This window comes from Caretta caretta, chromosome 10, assembly GCF_965140235.1.
Source record: "Caretta caretta isolate rCarCar2 chromosome 10, rCarCar1.hap1, whole genome shotgun sequence".
In the NCBI taxonomy this organism is placed as follows: domain Eukaryota; kingdom Metazoa; phylum Chordata; order Testudines; family Cheloniidae; genus Caretta; species Caretta caretta.
Window position 1 is genome coordinate 76,119,847 of NC_134215.1, and position 18,968 is coordinate 76,138,814.

The window sequence follows — 18,968 nt, forward strand, 5'->3', positions numbered from 1 at the left end:
CCTCTTTCTAAAGAGAGACATAATAATTTATACTTTGAAAGAGTTATGTGATTCCCAAATCATCTCCGTCACATGAATCCAAACTTGTCTCAGTCTGATGAAGTCTCTTTCACTGTCCAATAGGAACCTGCATGTTTCAGAATGGAGTGGGGAAAAAGGGTGTTCCAAATCAGGCAGATTAGTACAGATGTATGAATTACAATACTGTTGTTTAGAACTGAAAGACTACCAGAGTTCACGTTCTGGAGCTATGTTTTATGGATTCAAATTCCAACACTGTGGTTGTGACTGGTAAGTTTTTTATTTTATTATTATTTTTTTTAATTTGCTTCCTCTTTTAGCCAGACATGGAATGCACACATGCCTGATCTTTGTCATAAACAGTTCCCTGGAGGGAAATACAGTAGCAACTGGTCACAGTAACAATTCCAAATGGAAAATAACTCACTGCTGTGCCTTCCTAAGAAAATCAGATGTATATCTGCCCCTTTATTGCCATCCAGTTTGGTTAGTTGTTCCCTTTCTCTCTCTTTTTAAAAAGAAATCTTTGACATCTTCTCCTGTCAGTTGTGTAGCTGTCGGCAGTATAAGCTGTCGGCAGTATAAACTAATGTTAGATGAACCTGACCCAAAAGGTGCTCTGAAGCAGTAAAACTAGGTTGCATCACGCCGGCACATAATCAGGGTCTAGAATTAGAACAACACGTGGCAAATTTCAGGGTCTCAGTTTCACGGCAAGGTAAGAGAAAAATCACAAAAGGAACAGCAGCCTCATCACTGCTAAACTAGACCATTAAAATTAAATATACCAAATAAGCACACCTGAGCATGCAGGTCAAGGCATCAGATTTGAAAGTTTTCTTTCTAGCTATAGGTAATCCTGAATCACAACTGCAGACCCACCAACTACAGAGGTTTTTGAGCTTTAAAAGGTTAAAACTCTTAAGAAATGCTGCTACCCACTGTAGCTCGACATGTGAGTTGCTGGATAATTTTCCACTATAGGGCATCTGAGGACGTAGGGATGAGGCTGAAGCTACATCAACATATTTGCCCATGATGAGCTCCTAGTTAGCTTTTCCCCTTACATGGTCTTTTAGGCAGAGACTCCTCCACTTGTTGAAATAGCTTTAGAACGACGTGTCTGTTAGACGCACAGGTGCCACTTAGAGGTAATAATAGAGAATTATCATAGCGTGCCTCAATCCCATTTTTCACCTGCTTGTAATATAAACTTGCAGGCACTGCTCGCAGCTTTATTATCAACTACCTAATAATATTTCATCCAATTTGATTTTTATGTTGGCTTAACTATTTCAGTACAGTAAGGCCTTCTTACAGTGATTTCTTTTCATAAAACAGCTTTACCCGAAGCAATAGTTCTTTCTGACCAGAGCTGTAATTTACATATTGCATTGTGAGTCAGTTCAGAACTTACATTTTACTATAAACAGAGTTTCACTCTGACTTGGTCCCACTATATTCTTCACTGGAAGTGAAGTGGAACAAGCATGGAATGATCTATATTTCCTCTTTGGGAAGAAAGGGGGTCCTTTTTCCCCCCCTCCCCACACACACACACGACAGTGAAGCATGTGAACCTCATTGCCACAAGTTATCGTTGAGATCAAAAGTTTAGTATGATTTTTAAAAAAGTATTAGATATTTGTAGGAAGGAAAAAAGGAAGAAAAATAAAAAAGAAAGGGAAAAGGAAAAGACAAATATTATAAGCAATTTAAGGTAGGTGTACCAAGTAGGTGGCCTAAAAAAATCTGTGTTTTTTTAAACAGAGTCACTGCAGCCTTTATACTATAGCTAAGGCTGTATAGTTTCCATAGAAGTAACATACTTTTTTAGGGACGAAAACAACAAATTTTATGCACTTCTGTGATATTTTACTACATTTTTGATACTCTTTCTTTCATTGGGGTTTGTTAATTTAAAAAACAATGCACTTTAAAAAATGGGGATTAAAATAGCTTTACAGGCTTATCTGTATTAGTTGTTGCACTGACCAGGATCTAAGACATTGCCTACAATCCACAAGTGCATACTATCTGATGTGATTTGGGATGAGGATGCAGAGAGTGGGATGAATAGAGCTAGTGGGGAATTTTCCAAATAACTGTTTTTCCTGACAAAATGCCTTTTCAACCAAAATGAAAAGTGGTCATTTTTTCATTTTTGATGACAAAATTTTAAACAAAAATCAATTTCTCTTTTTTCAAAAAACTGTCCATTCATCTCAATGGGCAACCTCTTTCACTTTCTCACTTTTTTCCCCACCTTTTCCACATGGAAAAAACATAAGTGAGAGAAAGTGGGGGAGGTTTTACCTACCAAAACAACGCAATTTTTGCAAACCATTTAAAAGAAAATTGATTAAAACATGATCGTGAAACATACTTTACCTTTTTCAATGAGCTCTAGCGATGAGGATTCTGTAGTGATAGTAAATGGAACAGAACACAATTTGATTTCAACACCTTTTCCTCTAAAAACTATTTCAAATCACTCGACACTGATGTAGTAGGTAATGATGGGGCTGAGTCTCCTATTGTGTGAGTAGCTCTATTGGCTCCAACATATCCACTGACTTCAATTACACTAGCCACCTAAGAAGGAATTACTTAGTAAACATTCCAGGATCAGGCCCTAAGTGGATGCATGTGTTCTCTGTAAAAACGGAGACAATAGAATTCCCGAAAGTATTATAAAGGCTGTGTCCATCCGGTCGACTCAGTCCACAACCAAGAATATCAAGGTCAAAAAGAACAAGTATATGAGTGCATATAGGTTGGGCATATAATCCAACTCATGGTAATTAGAGTTCGAGCAGAGTTTAATAGCACTTCTCTTTGGTTTCAGGCTTTGGTTCCTTTCGACAACACCTTGTTAACTCTAGCTGGGAAGCAGTGAAGGTAAGAACTGAAGAGGTTTTTCATGCAGGTCCACTTAGGAAACAAGAAAGGGGGATGCTTTGACTGTAACTTTGTTCCTTCCATTGTTTGTCCGTAGCCCAAAGCTGGTTCTATTGTAATACGCTCTCAAAAAAGAAAAAAAAGGGCAGAGGAAAAAGCAGAAACTGCTGAATGAGTAAAAGATGAAAATGCAAGTATTACTCATAATGCTTAATTTTGCTTTGAGGTTTTTAAATCTGCCTTTTAAGTAATAGCCTGGCCTTGAAGAATTTAAAAACTGGACATATTTTTGCTATGGTGCCAGAACACCACCTTCCAGTATCAAAGAAAATGCAGAGGCAATACGTTTGTTATATTTCGTTATATTAAATGAACTGAACTAAAATTGTATATTTACACACATGCTGCATATATACACACAACCACCTTAATTATAGAAACTGGAAAAGAATCACTTTACTACAACAATCCCTAATAGTCTGTGGAGGATCCTCATTACCCACCGTCGTGTCACATAGCTATGAGCAAAGATCATGCAGTGTCCCTTGGCTCCAGCTGTGCCTTTTTGTTCAACTTTGCCTTCCCACTTTCAGTTGTTACCAGCCTCCACTGCTAATACTGAAAAACAAGATTATTCAGATATGGGTTTTCCCATTGCTGGACTCTGTCTGTAACAAAAACATCCCTGAATTCCACCTTGCTACAGCCAAGGAAGATGAGCTTTGGAAACTCCTTTTTGCTCCCCAACTACATGGGAGATCTGAACACATGTCGCGGAGACCCAGATTTGATCATTTCATCAATCTACTGCAGGTGTTAAAAAAAAAAAAAGGTGGTTTTCAATTAATATTTGGAGGAGTCCACATTTCCTGGCAAGCACCATTTCCCCAAATCAGGTAAATTTCTGATTACATTTCAGAAGCATAACTTAAAAGGCTCATCTGGTGTTAAACCAAGCCAAATCCAGGTGGGAGTTTACCTCACTTCCTCAAATCTGATTTAAGGTTGTTGCACTCAGACATAAGGGGAGGCTGAACTTGACGTATTTCAGAAGCGGGCACTTGGCTAACTGTAAAACAACAGCCCATTCCATAATATTTGAAAACTGCAGTATTGCAGCAGCAGGTTTTATATGATTTATTAGTTGGGTATTTTAGTATCATAGCACTCTCAAAAAGGTTAAAGGCTGCCATAAGTATTTCTGAGCAGCAGGAGCAGCTATAGATTTCTGCTGAGTGTGTGTACGCGTCATCTCTGTTCAGGACCATTTCCAGCAATTTGTAACACACAAAATGGCTGCTGCAGCTTTCAACACACAACCCCACCCCAATTCCACTTTCTCTCCTTGGGCATTTATTTGTACAATTAATCTAAGAAAAAGTCTTTCACACAAGCTGTATCAACGTACTTTGCTGAGTCACATGGACAGACAGGACTGCAAAGTAGAAAAGAGATTATGAAAATGAGATTTGAAGTGAGATGGAGAATGGATGAGGTGGAGGGATTGAGGGGGAAAACAGGTTCCAGATGATAGTAGAAAAGCAGAAGATGCAGAGAATAATGGTGAGAGTACACAGCAGGGCTGAGAGGAGCCCAGGGAATGATGAACAGAGGTGGTGGTCGTGGTCTGCTAGGATGGCTGAAACATGTCCATAAAGAAAACAAGAAAAAGAGAAAGATAGGTGCAAAATTCATCTAGACCATTGAATACACTAGGACCCAATACAGGAACAGCAGAAGTAAGACGTTAGTGCACCATAATAACTGTACTTGGTGATGATGCAGTGTCCACTGCTACAAGATTACATCCTTTATGCAAGCTCTAATGATAGCTATTGAAGATTTGACTTTAATTAAATTGAAGTGCAGTAAAGCCAAGATTATTGAGATACTCCCGGTTGGCAAATTTTCCCCAGGATCAAACCAGAAACCAACTCCTCTAGGAATACATTTGTCTTTAACAAATGTGTACAGGAGAGAGCAGGGGATGGGGACACAGATCAACACTGGAGGGGGATCTTAGCGTTTGGAAGAAGAAATCCATTAGGCATTCAGTGAAGTGATGAGAAGGTAGGTAATCCAATCCGTGTAGGCTACTAAAAGCAGAACAAACACTTCTATTGTACCTTTCAGTACCCCAAGCATATCAGGAGGCCTATAAGTTATCCCAACCCGAGCTTGACATACACCCCAAACCACAAATATTTATCACTTGACAATACGCTTGGTCATCACCAACTGATTTCCATTGGTCCTAATTTTAGACACCGTATCATCTTATGCTGGTTGAAAATAAAACACGTTCTTTATCTGCAAGCAGAACAGCCTAATGCCAGAACACGCTGATGAAACAAGTTTTTGTAACATGTCATGTGCCTTCTGTGCCAGGAAATTATGTAACGATAGCTAAAACATTCTATAATTAAAAATACCTACGTCACAGTGCACAGGGATCAAATCCCCTTCTCTCAGCTCCAACACCCTGTATGTGGGATTAGTTTCTGCTTGTGTTGGAGATACTGCCTTGATTTCTGATTCCATTGTGGTGCAAAGAAGCAAAATCCAGATGATGGAGAGAACAGAAAAACAGGAAGAGTCTGGAACTTTGATAGACCAGTGGGTTGTTCTGGCTGGCCTGCACTTAAATAGCAATATGGGGCCAAATTCCACTTGCCTTGGTCAGACGAGTAGTCCTGGGGTCTTCAGGAGGCCTACACACACAAGCTAAAGTTAGCAGAATTTGGCATGTACATTTGGTTGGTCTGAGCTCCTGCTACTCCTTACACAATCCTCCACATTCCTCTTCTAGACCCACTGCCACCAAGGACTGACATTACAGGCACCCTCCTTCTAGTCAAGGAGAACTGGGCCAAATCCTGCTCTCCTTATTTACACTGAAAACCTGTTGAAGACCATGGGAATTTGACTGGAATAAGGCAGGATTTGGCCCTCCATGTGGAGCTTTTCAGCCGCGATTCTAAGTTGACTGGGGGTCTGTGTGTGGATCACTAAGTGATGCGAGGCAATCCTACCACCCCAGAGGACCAACCATTAACACACCCAGGACTGTATAGTAGTAGTAGCTTTACTGACCACATCCATTCAGGCTGGCTGTCTATCTAGAACTAGTTGGCACGCCCCAAACACTCTCAGCATCAGGGCTTGTGTAAAAAGTCTGAATGACGTGGCAGTCCCAGCAGCCACCGATCTGTAGGTCAGAGTTCAGCTTGCTCCCCAGTTCCTGCAGGAGCAGGGCAGCAATCACAGAACCAAAAAGCATCGATGCAGTTTCACCCTCAGTACTCTTCAGCATGGAGGATTATAGGCAGATTCCTCTCATCCTGGGAACAAAGACTTCTCTCCCTTGAGCCAGACCTTTCCTCTTAAAATCCTGCTTCCAGCTGCCAGGCACTCCATCTCAGGTTGGCAGCTTCAAACCTCTCTCCTCAGGGAGTGGCAGGTACTTTGCTCTTCCACATACGATTACTGAACTCTTCTTGCTAGCTGTAGGATACACTCCCCCATCCCAACCTCATGGATCCATTGAGAGCAGTCTTTCCTTCTGTTATTTCAAAGCATTAGTCGGGCACACAAATGTGGGGAGGGTCATTTGGAGGACAGTGCCTCTGTTTTCAGTGACTAGGCTGAATTCCCCTTTTTTGCCATCCTGAGAAGCCAGAACACAAGAATGAACAAGCCAGTCTAGGTCCATGACTGCTACCAGGCTCTGAACTCATTCATACTGTCCTGGAAAGAGACACCCCATACCCCACCCAGGAAAGGACCAGTGAAGGTAAGTCCTCCAGGCCTGCCTAGAAAGGCTGCAAGGAAGCAGCCAATCAGAGTACAGCAGGCATAGTTAAAAGGCTGCAGGGCTTGAGCTAGTCAGTTCCGGGCTGGGACCAGAGGAGTAAGAAAGGGTGCTTCTTGATTGATGCTGGAGGTCCAGGGAAAAATCAGCAGTTGGGTTCTGGTGGCATTGGCATTTGGTGAGGGAGAAGAGGAGTGAGGAACATCAGCCCTGAGATAAGGGTGAAGAGGAAGGAGCTACATGGGAAGCAGTCCGGGGAATGCCGCAGCAGCAACTATTAAAGAAAGCAGCAGGTAGTTGCTATTTGTAGGGTCCCTGGAGTTGGGACCTGGTGTCCCCCCTTCCTCCCCCGGCTGCTGGGGAAGCAGCTTAAGCCCAAGGGATAAGACTGAATATTAAAGGTCTGAGAAAGGGGGTAGAATTTGTACAGAACACCAGAGAACTGCTGAGGACAAAGTCATCAGGGAGAAAGTCCTGGGGGCAATGCTCTGTACCAGTACAGGCATGGACTTAAAGCGAGCCCAGAAGGTACTGAGGTCTGAGCCCAGAGACAAGGCTAAAGACATTAACAAGGGCACAGGGACAGGACTTTTTACCCTGGAAGTGGTTCCTTCCTAGGTTGAGCCACTGAAGACCCGCCTGACAAGGGCAACAGCCAACAGAGGGGACCGGGAGCAGAGAGAAGGGGCAGGTTTGCACTCAGCTGTCAGGAGGCGCTCACGAGACATCTAAAAGGATTTTGCTTTCCTAGTTGGTAAAACACTGCATTTGATTGCCTATTTTGTGATATAAATAAAATACACATAGCATGTGACGAATACCTGCCATGTTTGCATTAGCATGAGTTCACATCTCAGCCCAAGAAGATACACACGCAAGGCATCCATCAACATTACTGGGAGTTGCATCCCTAGATGTCCCAGTCTTCAGAAAATACACCGCTTTAGTACTTAGAGGGAAAGGACAAATCAAAAGGAAGTGAAGATATAAGTGGTTCTATCAATTCAGGGTCACTGAGAAATGCTTTAAAGTTTTTACTAAACACAGGGCCTGGCACGGTTGACTAGTGCTGGAAAGACTGAGCTTTCCTTTTAGAAACCTGTCTTTGTAAAGTCTTCCATGGCTCTTATAACTCCAGTCACCTGAAATACCCTCTTAAAATATGCATGAAAGTGCAGCAGCAACTTTTAGCTCTTGAAACGTGGAGCATAATTCTCACTTTATGGGAAAGCAACACACACAATATATTTACCTCAGATCAGCTGGCAAATTACAGTCAGTGACTGCAGAGAGATACGGTGGGTGAGGTACTATCTTTGCCAGACCTGAAGAAGAGCTCTGTGAAAGCTCAGAAAGCTTGTTTCTTTCACCAACTGAAGTTGGTCCAATCAAAGATAGGACCTCACTCAACTTGTCTCTCTAATATCTTGGGACCAGCATGACTACAACACCACTGCAGTCAGTGATTGACAATTTGGCTGCTCAGTGTCATTCACAGTTCCCTCAGAATCACAAATGACTTGAATTATTTACTTCATACTATAGACCCACCTAGTCCCCTCCACCTGACCCTGTTTCTAACTCTCCTTCAAACAAGGTCAGGTGTCTGCCATGTGACAACAACCAATAAATAAATCAGGGGAATGCACAATCAAGATCAGTGTCCCAACTAGATAACAGGACTCAAGCCTAAACAGAGTGGCAAAACTCAGCATAATTAGTCTATTATGATTGCATGAAAAGGGAAATTGTCAACTATTTCTAAAAGCCAGTTTTTCTAGTGGTGGCTGAGACACAGACCTCAAGCCCTGTTCTTTACTCGGCTATTGAATCTGTGATTTTAGGAAATTTGTCATTTAACCTCTCTGACTCACTTTAACCAGCAGTGAAGAGACTGTTATTTTATCTACCTCAGAAGGTTTTTGTGGCGCTTAATTAATGTTTTTAAAGTGCTTTGAAATCCTTCAGTGAATGGGTACAGAGAATTTAAAGCTATTTTTAAAGGGTTTTTAATTTAAATTTTTCAGGTTTCCTTTATTTATAAAACATTCTGAGGAGCTGAAAGTAGATCTGCAGCCCTTTAAAAACCTCTTTTTACATTTATTTACGTGTTTGGTAAACATATATTTTAATTCCCTGATTCTTACCCCAGCACAATACATTTATAACACCGCATGTGCAAAAGCGCCAGCATGATTCTGTGCCTAATCTGCATGAACAATTACTTTAAAATGTGTGTGAAATCATGGTAACTGACTGCATGAAAATGCAGTTGCGTATCTGTCTAGGTACTGTTACCCCCTTTTGACCTGAGTAGTTAGCCAATATTTGGAGTTTTGTGGGTTGTTTCCATTAGGAGAAGTTGATGATGGAGTCCTGTTTCCTTAAACACAATAGGACTCAAACAGTAGGGAAATTTTTTTGTTCATGGTTCCAAGCCTCTTTCCAGCCAGTCCTCTGCCCCAAAATTTCCCTTCTCTTCAGGCTATGTTTCCAGGGCGTCTCTTGCTGTCTGCTTGGCCTCTCTCTGCCTGTTCTCTGGCTGCTACTTAGAGATACACACCATCAAACAATACCCAGCAAAACCTTCCATCCACAGAGCTCACTCTCTGGCCAGCCTTGCATGTGGCTTGTGTATTGTTTCAACTAACTTATTCCAAAAAAGGACCTTAACAGCTTCTTACATTTATTTTGAATGAAGGGATATTACACCCACCAGCTTCACCACGTCACACCCAACCTCCATCATAACAGTATGTATTTGGTCCTCATCACTATAATATTAATGTGACCCATAATATTTAATTGATTATTGTCTTCATAGCAACCCTGTAGAGTAAGGAAGTATCATTCCCATTTTACAGGCAGGGAACTGAGGCAGAGGATAGGTTAAGTGACTTGTCCACTGTTACATAGGTAGCCTGTGGCAGAATCAAGAATTGAACCTAGTAACTTAACCTTGACTGTCCTGTCTCCCTCTGACTATTTGTATGCTTACATTGTTGCCAATTTTGTGCACAGAAATGCATGCATGTCGTTGAGAAAAATCTAGTCCATGTCACCAGGAATTGGCCCAATTCTGGGAACCATATTGTACAAGGCTTACAATATTGCTTTTGGCCTTGTCTGAACATAAATTTGTACTGGTTTAAACAAACTTTTTTTGTTAAACTGGTGCAAACCTTTGTGTAGGTACTTGTATTCCAGATTAAAAGTGGCTTATTTCAGTTCATTTTAAGCCTGTTTCTAGTTGATTTACAGTAAACTATGCCTGGTTTAAACCAAAATAAGAGTGTCCACATTGCCCTTTCACTAAGTCCGTTAAAAAGTCACAACTTCAGTTAAAGTACTGCAACTTTTCATATAGACAAGCCCTTAGTAAACAGGTAGCCCTACAAATTGGTACCTTGTTTGCTCAATGACTAGTGTCCTCCTAAAAAAAAGTCAATATCTGGAGGATAACACCTCAGCACATCCTTCTCTATTTGAAAACAGATTGAATTTGAGGAATAAACTGCTAGGAGAGCACCCTGTGAATATTTAATTATGTAAGAACTTCCGGGTATTCCAAATTATGGTCCATGACAGTATCAGGTGGTTTCTAAAGCTCAAGGTACCTGCTTACCCAGAAGCTGACCCATTTTATAATTGCTACACCTGAGCTCACATGTTCTTCCTAGATTACTGTTGTCTCCATTCTTATAGCGTGGTGTTTCATAGGACAGTCAGCACTCTGGCAGGTTTGGGCCATGCTCCCCGGGATCATTAATCACACAGCACCCTACCAAACACTGCTCCTCACTCTTTGGAGGAGCTCCCCATGAACATCCACAAACCTCATTATCCTCCTCCTAAGCCCTCCTTAAAACGTTCCTTTGTGGTAATGCCTACAAAAACTTGAAAACAGTTAAGCCGTTGGTGTGCAGCTACCACAGCTTATCATGCTGATCAGTAGCGTCTCATTGTTTCCTTGTACTCCCTGTCAGTATCCATTTGTGGTTTCTTGTCCTATACTGAGATGTAAGCTCTTTGAGGCAGGGGCAGTCTTTTTATTCTGTGTTTGGACAATGCCTAGCATAATGGAGGCCATGGTCCATGATTAGGGCTATAAGGAACTATAGTAATACAGAAATAGGCCACGTCTATACTACAAACTTTGGACAACACAAGTTACATTGGCATACAGCCAAAGTTGGAATGCTTGTGTCAGTGCAAAAGTGCAGTGCACCCTGGGTAGTATCAGTGTGCCACATGCTGCCATCTGGCACAATGCTTTTGGGGAAATTTTCCCCATGTGTTGTGGGATAGAAACGACCCAGGAATCTCTGGGAGCTAGGGGTCAAGTTCCCAGCATGCAACTTCTCCAGCCCCTAATACCGTCCATATCCCATAATATCTGCATTTAAAAAAAAAAAAAAATACCACACCCCGTGGGACAAATTTCATCTCTGACAGAAGCACGGAGCCCTCAGAGCTCTGCACTATTCTCATAAACATTGGAAGCACAGGACACGATTCTCCCGTATTTGCAGACTTGCAGGAAGTACCACATCAACGGGGGACACGGCAATTTATTCGATGAGAATTTGCTGACACAGTGAAAAACAATTCAAGGTTGCTGGTGGTGTTCATGGACGCCGGTGGTACTTCTGGGCCTGCGAAATGAGCACTGGCTGGTGGGATTGCATTGTAATGCAGGTATGGGGTGACAGGCCGTGGCTGCAGAACCTCTAGATGCTCAACCCAGCCCTCCAGGGACACGAAAAAGAAAAGTTGCACTGACAGCAGAAAAGTGAGTGCCAATCACACTGTGGAAGCCTGCAGTGCCAGATTGCTACTGGTCAGTGGGAAACAATTTTGGAACTTTGGGGCCATTGCCAGGCAAGTGAGTAGGGCCATTAATTGTCTCCCGCTGTGCAGGACTGTGACTCTCTGCAATGTGCAAGATGTTGTGGATGATTTGCACCTATGGAGACCCCAGTCGTGGTGTGGTGACTGACGGCACGCATACCCCTATTTTGACACCTGCCTGCCTTGCCGTACAATACATCAACAGAAAGGGCTATTTTTGTACAGATATGCAAGCGTTGGTGGATTACTGGGGATGCTTCACTGCTATCAGTATGAGCTTGTCAGAGAAGGTGAATGATGTGTGCACCTTTAACAGCAGAGGACTTTTCAGAAATCTGCAAGCAGAGACATTCTTTCCTGAGTGGTGGATTACCTTTGGCAATATTGAAATGCCAATAGTGATTCTGGGACCCAGCCTATCCCTTGCTCCCCTGGCTCATGAAGCCATTCACTGGCCACCTCAACAACACAAGGAAAGATTCCACTCACGGCTCAGCAGGTGCAGAATGACTCTTGAATGTGCTTTTGCTAGATTTAACCATTGTAAGGAAAAACGCATGCAAACGCTTACCTGAGGTCCCTTCCCCTTCATTGGGCTCATCCATGCTCACCTGGAGGGACTGGCTAGACTGGGGCAGTCTCAAACAGGTCCTGGCTTGTGATATGGCTGGAGCCTCCTGCCGTGTCTCTTCCTCCACCTCACTGTTCACAGCAGGAGTCTCTGTCTGGGGCTCCTCAGAGGTATCCATGGTGCTGTGCTGAGGGTGTCTCCACCAAGTAGGACGTGCAGTTTATTGTAATAGTGGCTGGTCTCTGGCTCAGCACGAGATTGATCGGTCTCCCTGGCCTGGTGGTACGCCTAGCCAAGTTCCTTTGCTTTCACGCAGCAGTGCTGCTGATCCCTGTCATACTCCTTTGCCTGCCTCCTCCACGCAATCTGCTCATAGATGTCCTCGTTACTATGGCTGGTCCATAGCTGCACCTGCACAGCTTCCTCTCACCACAGGCCCAGGAGATCCAATACCTCCTATCTACCCCTGGGGCAGGATTGCATGCAGCCAGCATGGCTGGCTGGACGGTTACACAGAAAAAGGAAGAGAGGCTAGGTGTGCTTGCCACTCTGGGCGATCAGGAAAAGGCATTTTAAAAACAAGCAGGAGGTTTGAAAGGAGACATGGGGATAGCTTCCAGTCTCCATGACTCCAGGGCAGTGGAGTTTACAACAGAGACCAGTGCGGTTCATGTTGCAGGGAATGTGGCATTCTGGGACAGCTGCTGGAGGACTGTTGGGGTCGACACAGGTCATACAGCGCCTACAGTAGCTCTGTGCTATCCTCAGGAGGTTGACCATGGCTCCACACTGTTTGGGGAGGTGGTTTTATTGCATTGCCATGACAGGACGCGTGCGTCATCCAGAGCAATTTGGGCGTAGAATCATGCACAGATAGGTTGACGAAAAGCGGCTTATGTCAACCTAAATCTGTAATGTAGATCAGCCTAAATAAAGATAATAATATTAAATTATTTAGGATCTAACAGAGATTGTATCTTCCTTTCTGTCCCTGATGCAGCCTTCAACACTTTGCGGCTAATCAGAATTCCTCCTGTATAAACTACGGGCCAAATTCACCCCTGCGTGTGTCGCCATTGATAGAGATGGAGCAATACCAGAAATGAATTTGGCCTAGTCAGTTACAATTCAAACTAAGAGTTCAAGAGGTGAATGACAGCAGCAGCTTTAACGTTTATTTTTGGTCCCCACGTCCTACAGAGAAGTTACAGTCAGTCACATTACCAAGGCCTTGCAGTTAAAAGAGGAAAAAATCTCATTAAATATTCAAACTAAATATGCTTTAAAATATAAAATGCTAATCGTAAATTGGCTCGGGTTTTATGTTTTTGGAAGCAGAGACACAGCACTGCATTCTTAAGCAAAGATGATGCAACGGCCTCTCAAAGACTGTCAGTGCCCAGAGGAAAAAAGGCTGGCAGTGTTCTCCAAATGTGTTTACTTCCCCACAGGCATTGTTTCCTTGCTCGTGTCACATAGTTTATTGAGCACAGCTAATCAATGTTTCCGCTGACAAGAAAATTGGAACAGTTTATTTAGGAAGCCAGTGTTCAAGGGCAAATTTCCCAGTCCACAGAGTTTAGACCTGGGCTCCTTCCATGCAAGTGTCCCTAGTGAGAAACAGGTCCGCTTTCCCTTAAAGGCACCGAGATGCGATCCCACCGTGCCCCTTCCCCAGTACTCACCTAGTTTCCCACCAGACCCTTCCCTAACACACACCAGATTCCTTCTGCAGATGCCTGCTTCCCACAGCAGATCTACCTCATGGCTTACCAACCACTCCCCTGCTCCCTTGCCCTTAAGCCCTACTGTCCTGACCAGAATCCCCCCATGATTCATCCGTTAACCATTGAAACAACTTACCAAGGATCAGGGTGGACTCTCCATCAGTGGCAATTTTTAAATCAAGATCGATGTTTTGCTAAAATACATGCTTCTGCTTCCAACAGGAATTAATTCAGGGAAGTCCTATGACCTGCGTAGTACAGGAAGTCAGACTGGATAATCATAATGGTCCCTTCTGCCCTTATAACCTATGAATCCTTATGAATCTTCTGGATGCCCCTTTCAATGATGATTCCCTCATTTTGTCTTCTGAGGGTGGTTGGCTGGTCCCTCCTCCAATCTGGCTTTTTAGATGGTGGCATTATTTCTCCCACCCCAAACCCAGAGCAAGAAACCAAATTCTTCAGGGAAAGTGTGGGGGTTCATGTCTTTTATAGGCAAAGCAAGAGGAGAATCCCATCCCAGTAAGTAGCATTTCCCTGTATTGAGGAACCCCCTAGGGCAGCTAGGCAGATGTTCCACGGTACAGAGAAAACTTGTCCATTACAGCTGGGGTTCCTTGCACTGATGAAATCACCAAGCCTGAAATAAGTAATCAAACAACAAATATGGCCACCTCTCACAGCCTATTTGATTACAACTCCCTGCTGTTAATAAAATGAAGCTGCATATAAAGCAGGGATATTTCCCACTGTCAACCCTTTTCCCTGTCAAGAGTGTGGGAATTCCTCTTTGTCCAAAGCACCTAAAACTAGAATGAGCCCTAGAAAACAGCATAAGGGTGCATGCTGCCTTGGCAGAAATTGAACTAGGTATCCTCATGGGAATTTTGTATGATGCATGTCTCAGCAGAAGTGTAAGTTTGGCTCTTGAGTCCTTCGACAGGACAGTGTTAGTTATATCAAGGTTTATAAAACATTTTTCATAAGGTGGACATCTTGAGAGAGACACTGTCTCACGGACAACTTTCCTAGCATTGATTGTGTGAACCATCTCCCTTCCCCCTGATAATCAAACATCTCTTTGGCAAAAAATCAATGGCTTACCTGAAAAAGTGACGACAGGAAAATATTTGACATATTTTAGCTTCTTTTAAAGTGATTTAGCCACTGGAAACAAGGAGAAAAACTAACAACGTGACCAGCCATCTCTATGGACTATTTGGAAACTGCTAGGGTAGCTATGTTGCATTGCAATGTACTCTCTGAATTGGACTGAAGTCTGATTTTTCACATCACCCTTTGAGACAATCTAATGCTTTTACAAGCCTGTGTTGCTTCTTTCTACATACAGGAGATGTCCAAGTTAGGCCTTGGTGAAAACATAGACCTACACATCATGCAACTGCCAGTGGCTTACCGAAAAGCAAAGGAGCTTGTCTGCAAGATATGGGGGACTCTTCAACCACTAGTGAGTGATCATTATATAGCTGAATTCTTTCGGTTAAATTAAAATTGAACCAAATAATACAGTCTCTGTTCAGAAGGTGGATACAGCTTGTGCACTAGATATAGTCAGAAAATAGGATAGAAAAGGAGGATAGAACTCCTGAGCGTGTGCCAAGAAGTAGGGTAGATGGACCAGAGAAATCTATTTGAACTTTAAAAATCTCTCCCTCTTTTCAGCACACAAAACAAAGGGTAATATCTTTCAACCACCTGAAGTGATAGTGAGCAATGGAATATAATTTTGTCCCTCTGAGAGGGACAAAATGGACAATCAGGTCTTTGAAGGACAATGCTGTGGAGTGTTTTCATAGTACAGCCACCAAGAATATTAGTGCCAAGGATTCTCTATATTTTTCATTCTGTGAACCACTTCATCAGAGACAGAGCCCTTACGTGATCTCACTTTCTTCTCCCAACCTCCTACTGAGTGAAACAATATGAGAATCATTCTGTGGACCATCACCAAAGACTTCATGAGCCACTGGTGATCTACACCACTGGAAATAGTGATGCTTATAATCTTCATGAGGAGGGCCTTTCCCAAAAGAAGTCATTCAGTCGCTAGAATGGCTCCTGGCAGCTCTCAACAAGGATCTGATGGAGGGAAAGGGCCATTAGACAATCACCCAAAAGTGAACGTTAGCCAGACCATGGATGGACTCAGTGCCTGTTTATAGGAGTGTGAACTGTAACAGAGGTAGCTGAATGTGTGAACAAAGCCAACGTAACTCTGGGCAAAGAGCAAAAGGGGTGAAGTGCTGGATTCTGTGACAGTAACTAAATTAAGCTCAGAAAAACAAACATGGAAAAATACATGGGGAGATTTTGGATGCACATCTGAGAAAGCATGGGTGTTGGAGGAATATTTCTCTCCTGTATCTAGTTTAGATGGGGGTGGTGCAGAGATACAGACCTCCTTTGGTTCCTTCACAGCAATCAGATGACAGCTGAAGAGAGCCTTTTACGGGCCAAACAAACATCTATAGTACCTAGTCATCTATCTAGGTTCTTAGATGATGCTCATCATCAGGACACAAGTGTGTAGCCTTCTAGGATAGGATGACTGCTAACCATTTACTCACTACATATCAGTGTAAGAAATCTACCACATGAATGTTTGAGAAGTTTAAAGAAACAGCTATTATTCAAGAGGTGAATGTACGCTCCTTAGATACATTTTGGGCAACTGTTCAATTTGGTTTTTATTGAATCCCCATAAAAAAAAATCTTCCTCTTATAAAAGGAAATGAGATCAACACAGAATGTCAGGCTTTTTAACAATGTTTTTGTGGAATAAATTTGAATCAGCTGTATACATATCACTGCTAGGAAAAAATATTTACACTTTTCAAAAAAAAATTTAGAAAACAAAAAATAGTTCATTATTGAATCTTGGGGTATTACATGGACTGGTAAAGTTGTAATTTTTTTATAGTTATGAAATGTCTATTTTACCACACTAAGGCATGTTCCTCTCAGTAGGCAAATTTTTAAATCAGGAGCACTTAATGAGAATTAGGAACATAAATAACTTCTGCCTAATAGAGACGCATTTATCTGGTATCAAGTGATTAAATGGAACTTACATATAGTGATGAGCATGGTATAAAATATATATGGTGCTTAACTATAAAATAAATAGTCTTGACCTACAACCCATTGATAAACACAGATTTGGGGCTAAATCTTGCAATCCTTGTACATCCAAAACTTTTTACTTAATGAAGTTTTGGGTGTGCAAGAAACTCAGGATTTAAGCTCTAAAAGAAGAAATATAGCTGAAGTACAGGAAGTATCTCTTATTGCAGCATTTTCATCCAATAGAGTTTTTGTCATTTTAAAATGAGGCTTTTAAAAAAATCCTTCTTTGCTTAACTGGGAAAACTACTTATCTGGAATAAGAAGCTGCTGACTTTGATAGCTTGATTAAGAGGATTCTTTGTCCTGAGGGCAATATCATCTGGAGTGGGTCTTTAAAACCTCCCCAAAAGTGTTACACAATGTGAATGTCAGACAGGATTGGGGAGGTGCAGTTTAAAGTATCAACTAAAGCTTTATGATGAAAATTGGTGCAACTTAATGCACATACTAATGAGGGAATAGTTTAGCTTTTAACAATGGCGCTATATGCAGAACAGTGGAAAGAACCGCTGTAAGTTACAAAAGAACGCTGCATGTATCCTTGTGCTGAATTCCTGATCTGGCTAGATAAAACAAACAAAAGTCCAATTTTGTTCTACATTACAAAGGGTTATCTAAGTTTTCTGTAAAGAGGAGCTATAAGCAAGACACTCCACCTTGGAGCTGGTATTTCATAAACTGCTTGGCGCTATTGCACTGGATGTTTTTAAAAACAGGTCTGTCATTTTCATTTCCTGTAATTCACTCTGGTGGGGGCAAAAAAACAGCTTACTGTTCACATCGGACTCACTTCATCCTCCAAAGCGATCATCATCCTTGAACAGTGTGGGAAGAACAAAGGCTACAAAGAGATGGATGTTTGTGGTTTTTGCCCAGAAGATGGCTGTTGTCTGTTAGATGGCCCAGAAAGGATTGAGTCTACAATTAATATGAAAACTCTCTGGAAAAACATTTCGGTGGAAGGGATTGATGTCATCTTTTCCAGAGATGCAGGAAGGTAAACACATTATTAGTGGGAGAGGAAATTAAAGCAGCTCATTTCACCTTCAAGAATCATTACAAGGACTTGCTCCCCCACCAATACATATATCTACTTAAAGTTAACAGTCACAGGCGTGAAAAGGACACGAGGGACTGAAAATTTAGACTGAAGATTTGCACAAAAAGTAAGGCCAATAGAAATGTTTCTTTAAATTTGTAAATTCCAGTAGAAACGATTTTTAAAACAAAATATGACAGTGACTCAAATTTTTCAGCACTGTGCAAGATAATGAGAAAGTGATTCTGACTAGCCACTGACTTCAATCCACTTTCATTGTCCAAACGGAGCGAGAGAAGCACAAAAGGTGAACGAGCAGCCTTCACAGTAAACAAATTGATTTTAAAACTTTTTTTCTTAAAAAAAAAAAAAAAAAAAGGTGTCTAGGGCAACTACATTTTTTTAATGTGATTCTTTAACCAATCTTTAAAACAACAAACAAAAACGAGGATTCTTGAAGGTCAAAATTAGTTTGTTTTTATTTTCAGACTGTTTGGGTCTCGGAGTGATGTGATATAAGAAAAGGGAAGAATTTATCCAGGAAGTATCTTACACATACAACATTTTTTGAAATTGTGCTACTTTTATGTAGGGGGGTGGGAAGTGGGGCTATAGAGTGTGTGTGTGTATACACAGTTGGGTAATTTTCCTATCTAATTTAGTTTATGAGATCTCACAAAACAACGCATGTATAAGGATTTTTATTTTGCAGTAGCTATTGAGTGGATGCCCATCAAATCAAGCCAACACTCAAGGAATGTTTGTTTCTCAACTGTTTGGGGTTTTTTTTTTAATTTCCATTTTTTCTAATACAAAGCACATAAACCAAATCTGGCTTAACTGCTTAAACTGTGTTTAATTCAATAGAAGTTTTGCTTTCCTTAATTCTGCTTTTTTTTT

The 18,968-nt window shown here is 41.8% G+C and overlaps 1 protein-coding gene across 2 annotated transcripts in view; it reads left to right on the forward strand.

The window, feature by feature from the left end:
- PGPEP1L (pyroglutamyl-peptidase I like) overlaps positions 1-18,968 on the forward strand; it is a 26,541-nt gene continuing 7,573 nt past the window's right edge. For both annotated transcript variants that reach the window (XM_048865753.2, XM_075133202.1), the window contains exons 1-4: positions 1-291; positions 2,870-2,922; positions 15,234-15,350; positions 17,797-18,026. In XM_048865753.2, coding sequence (XP_048721710.2) covers positions 258-291; positions 2,870-2,922; positions 15,234-15,350; positions 17,797-18,026 — 434 coding nt within the window. In that variant the 5' untranslated portion in view covers positions 1-257. The remainder of the gene's footprint in view (positions 292-2,869; positions 2,923-15,233; positions 15,351-17,796; positions 18,027-18,968) is intronic.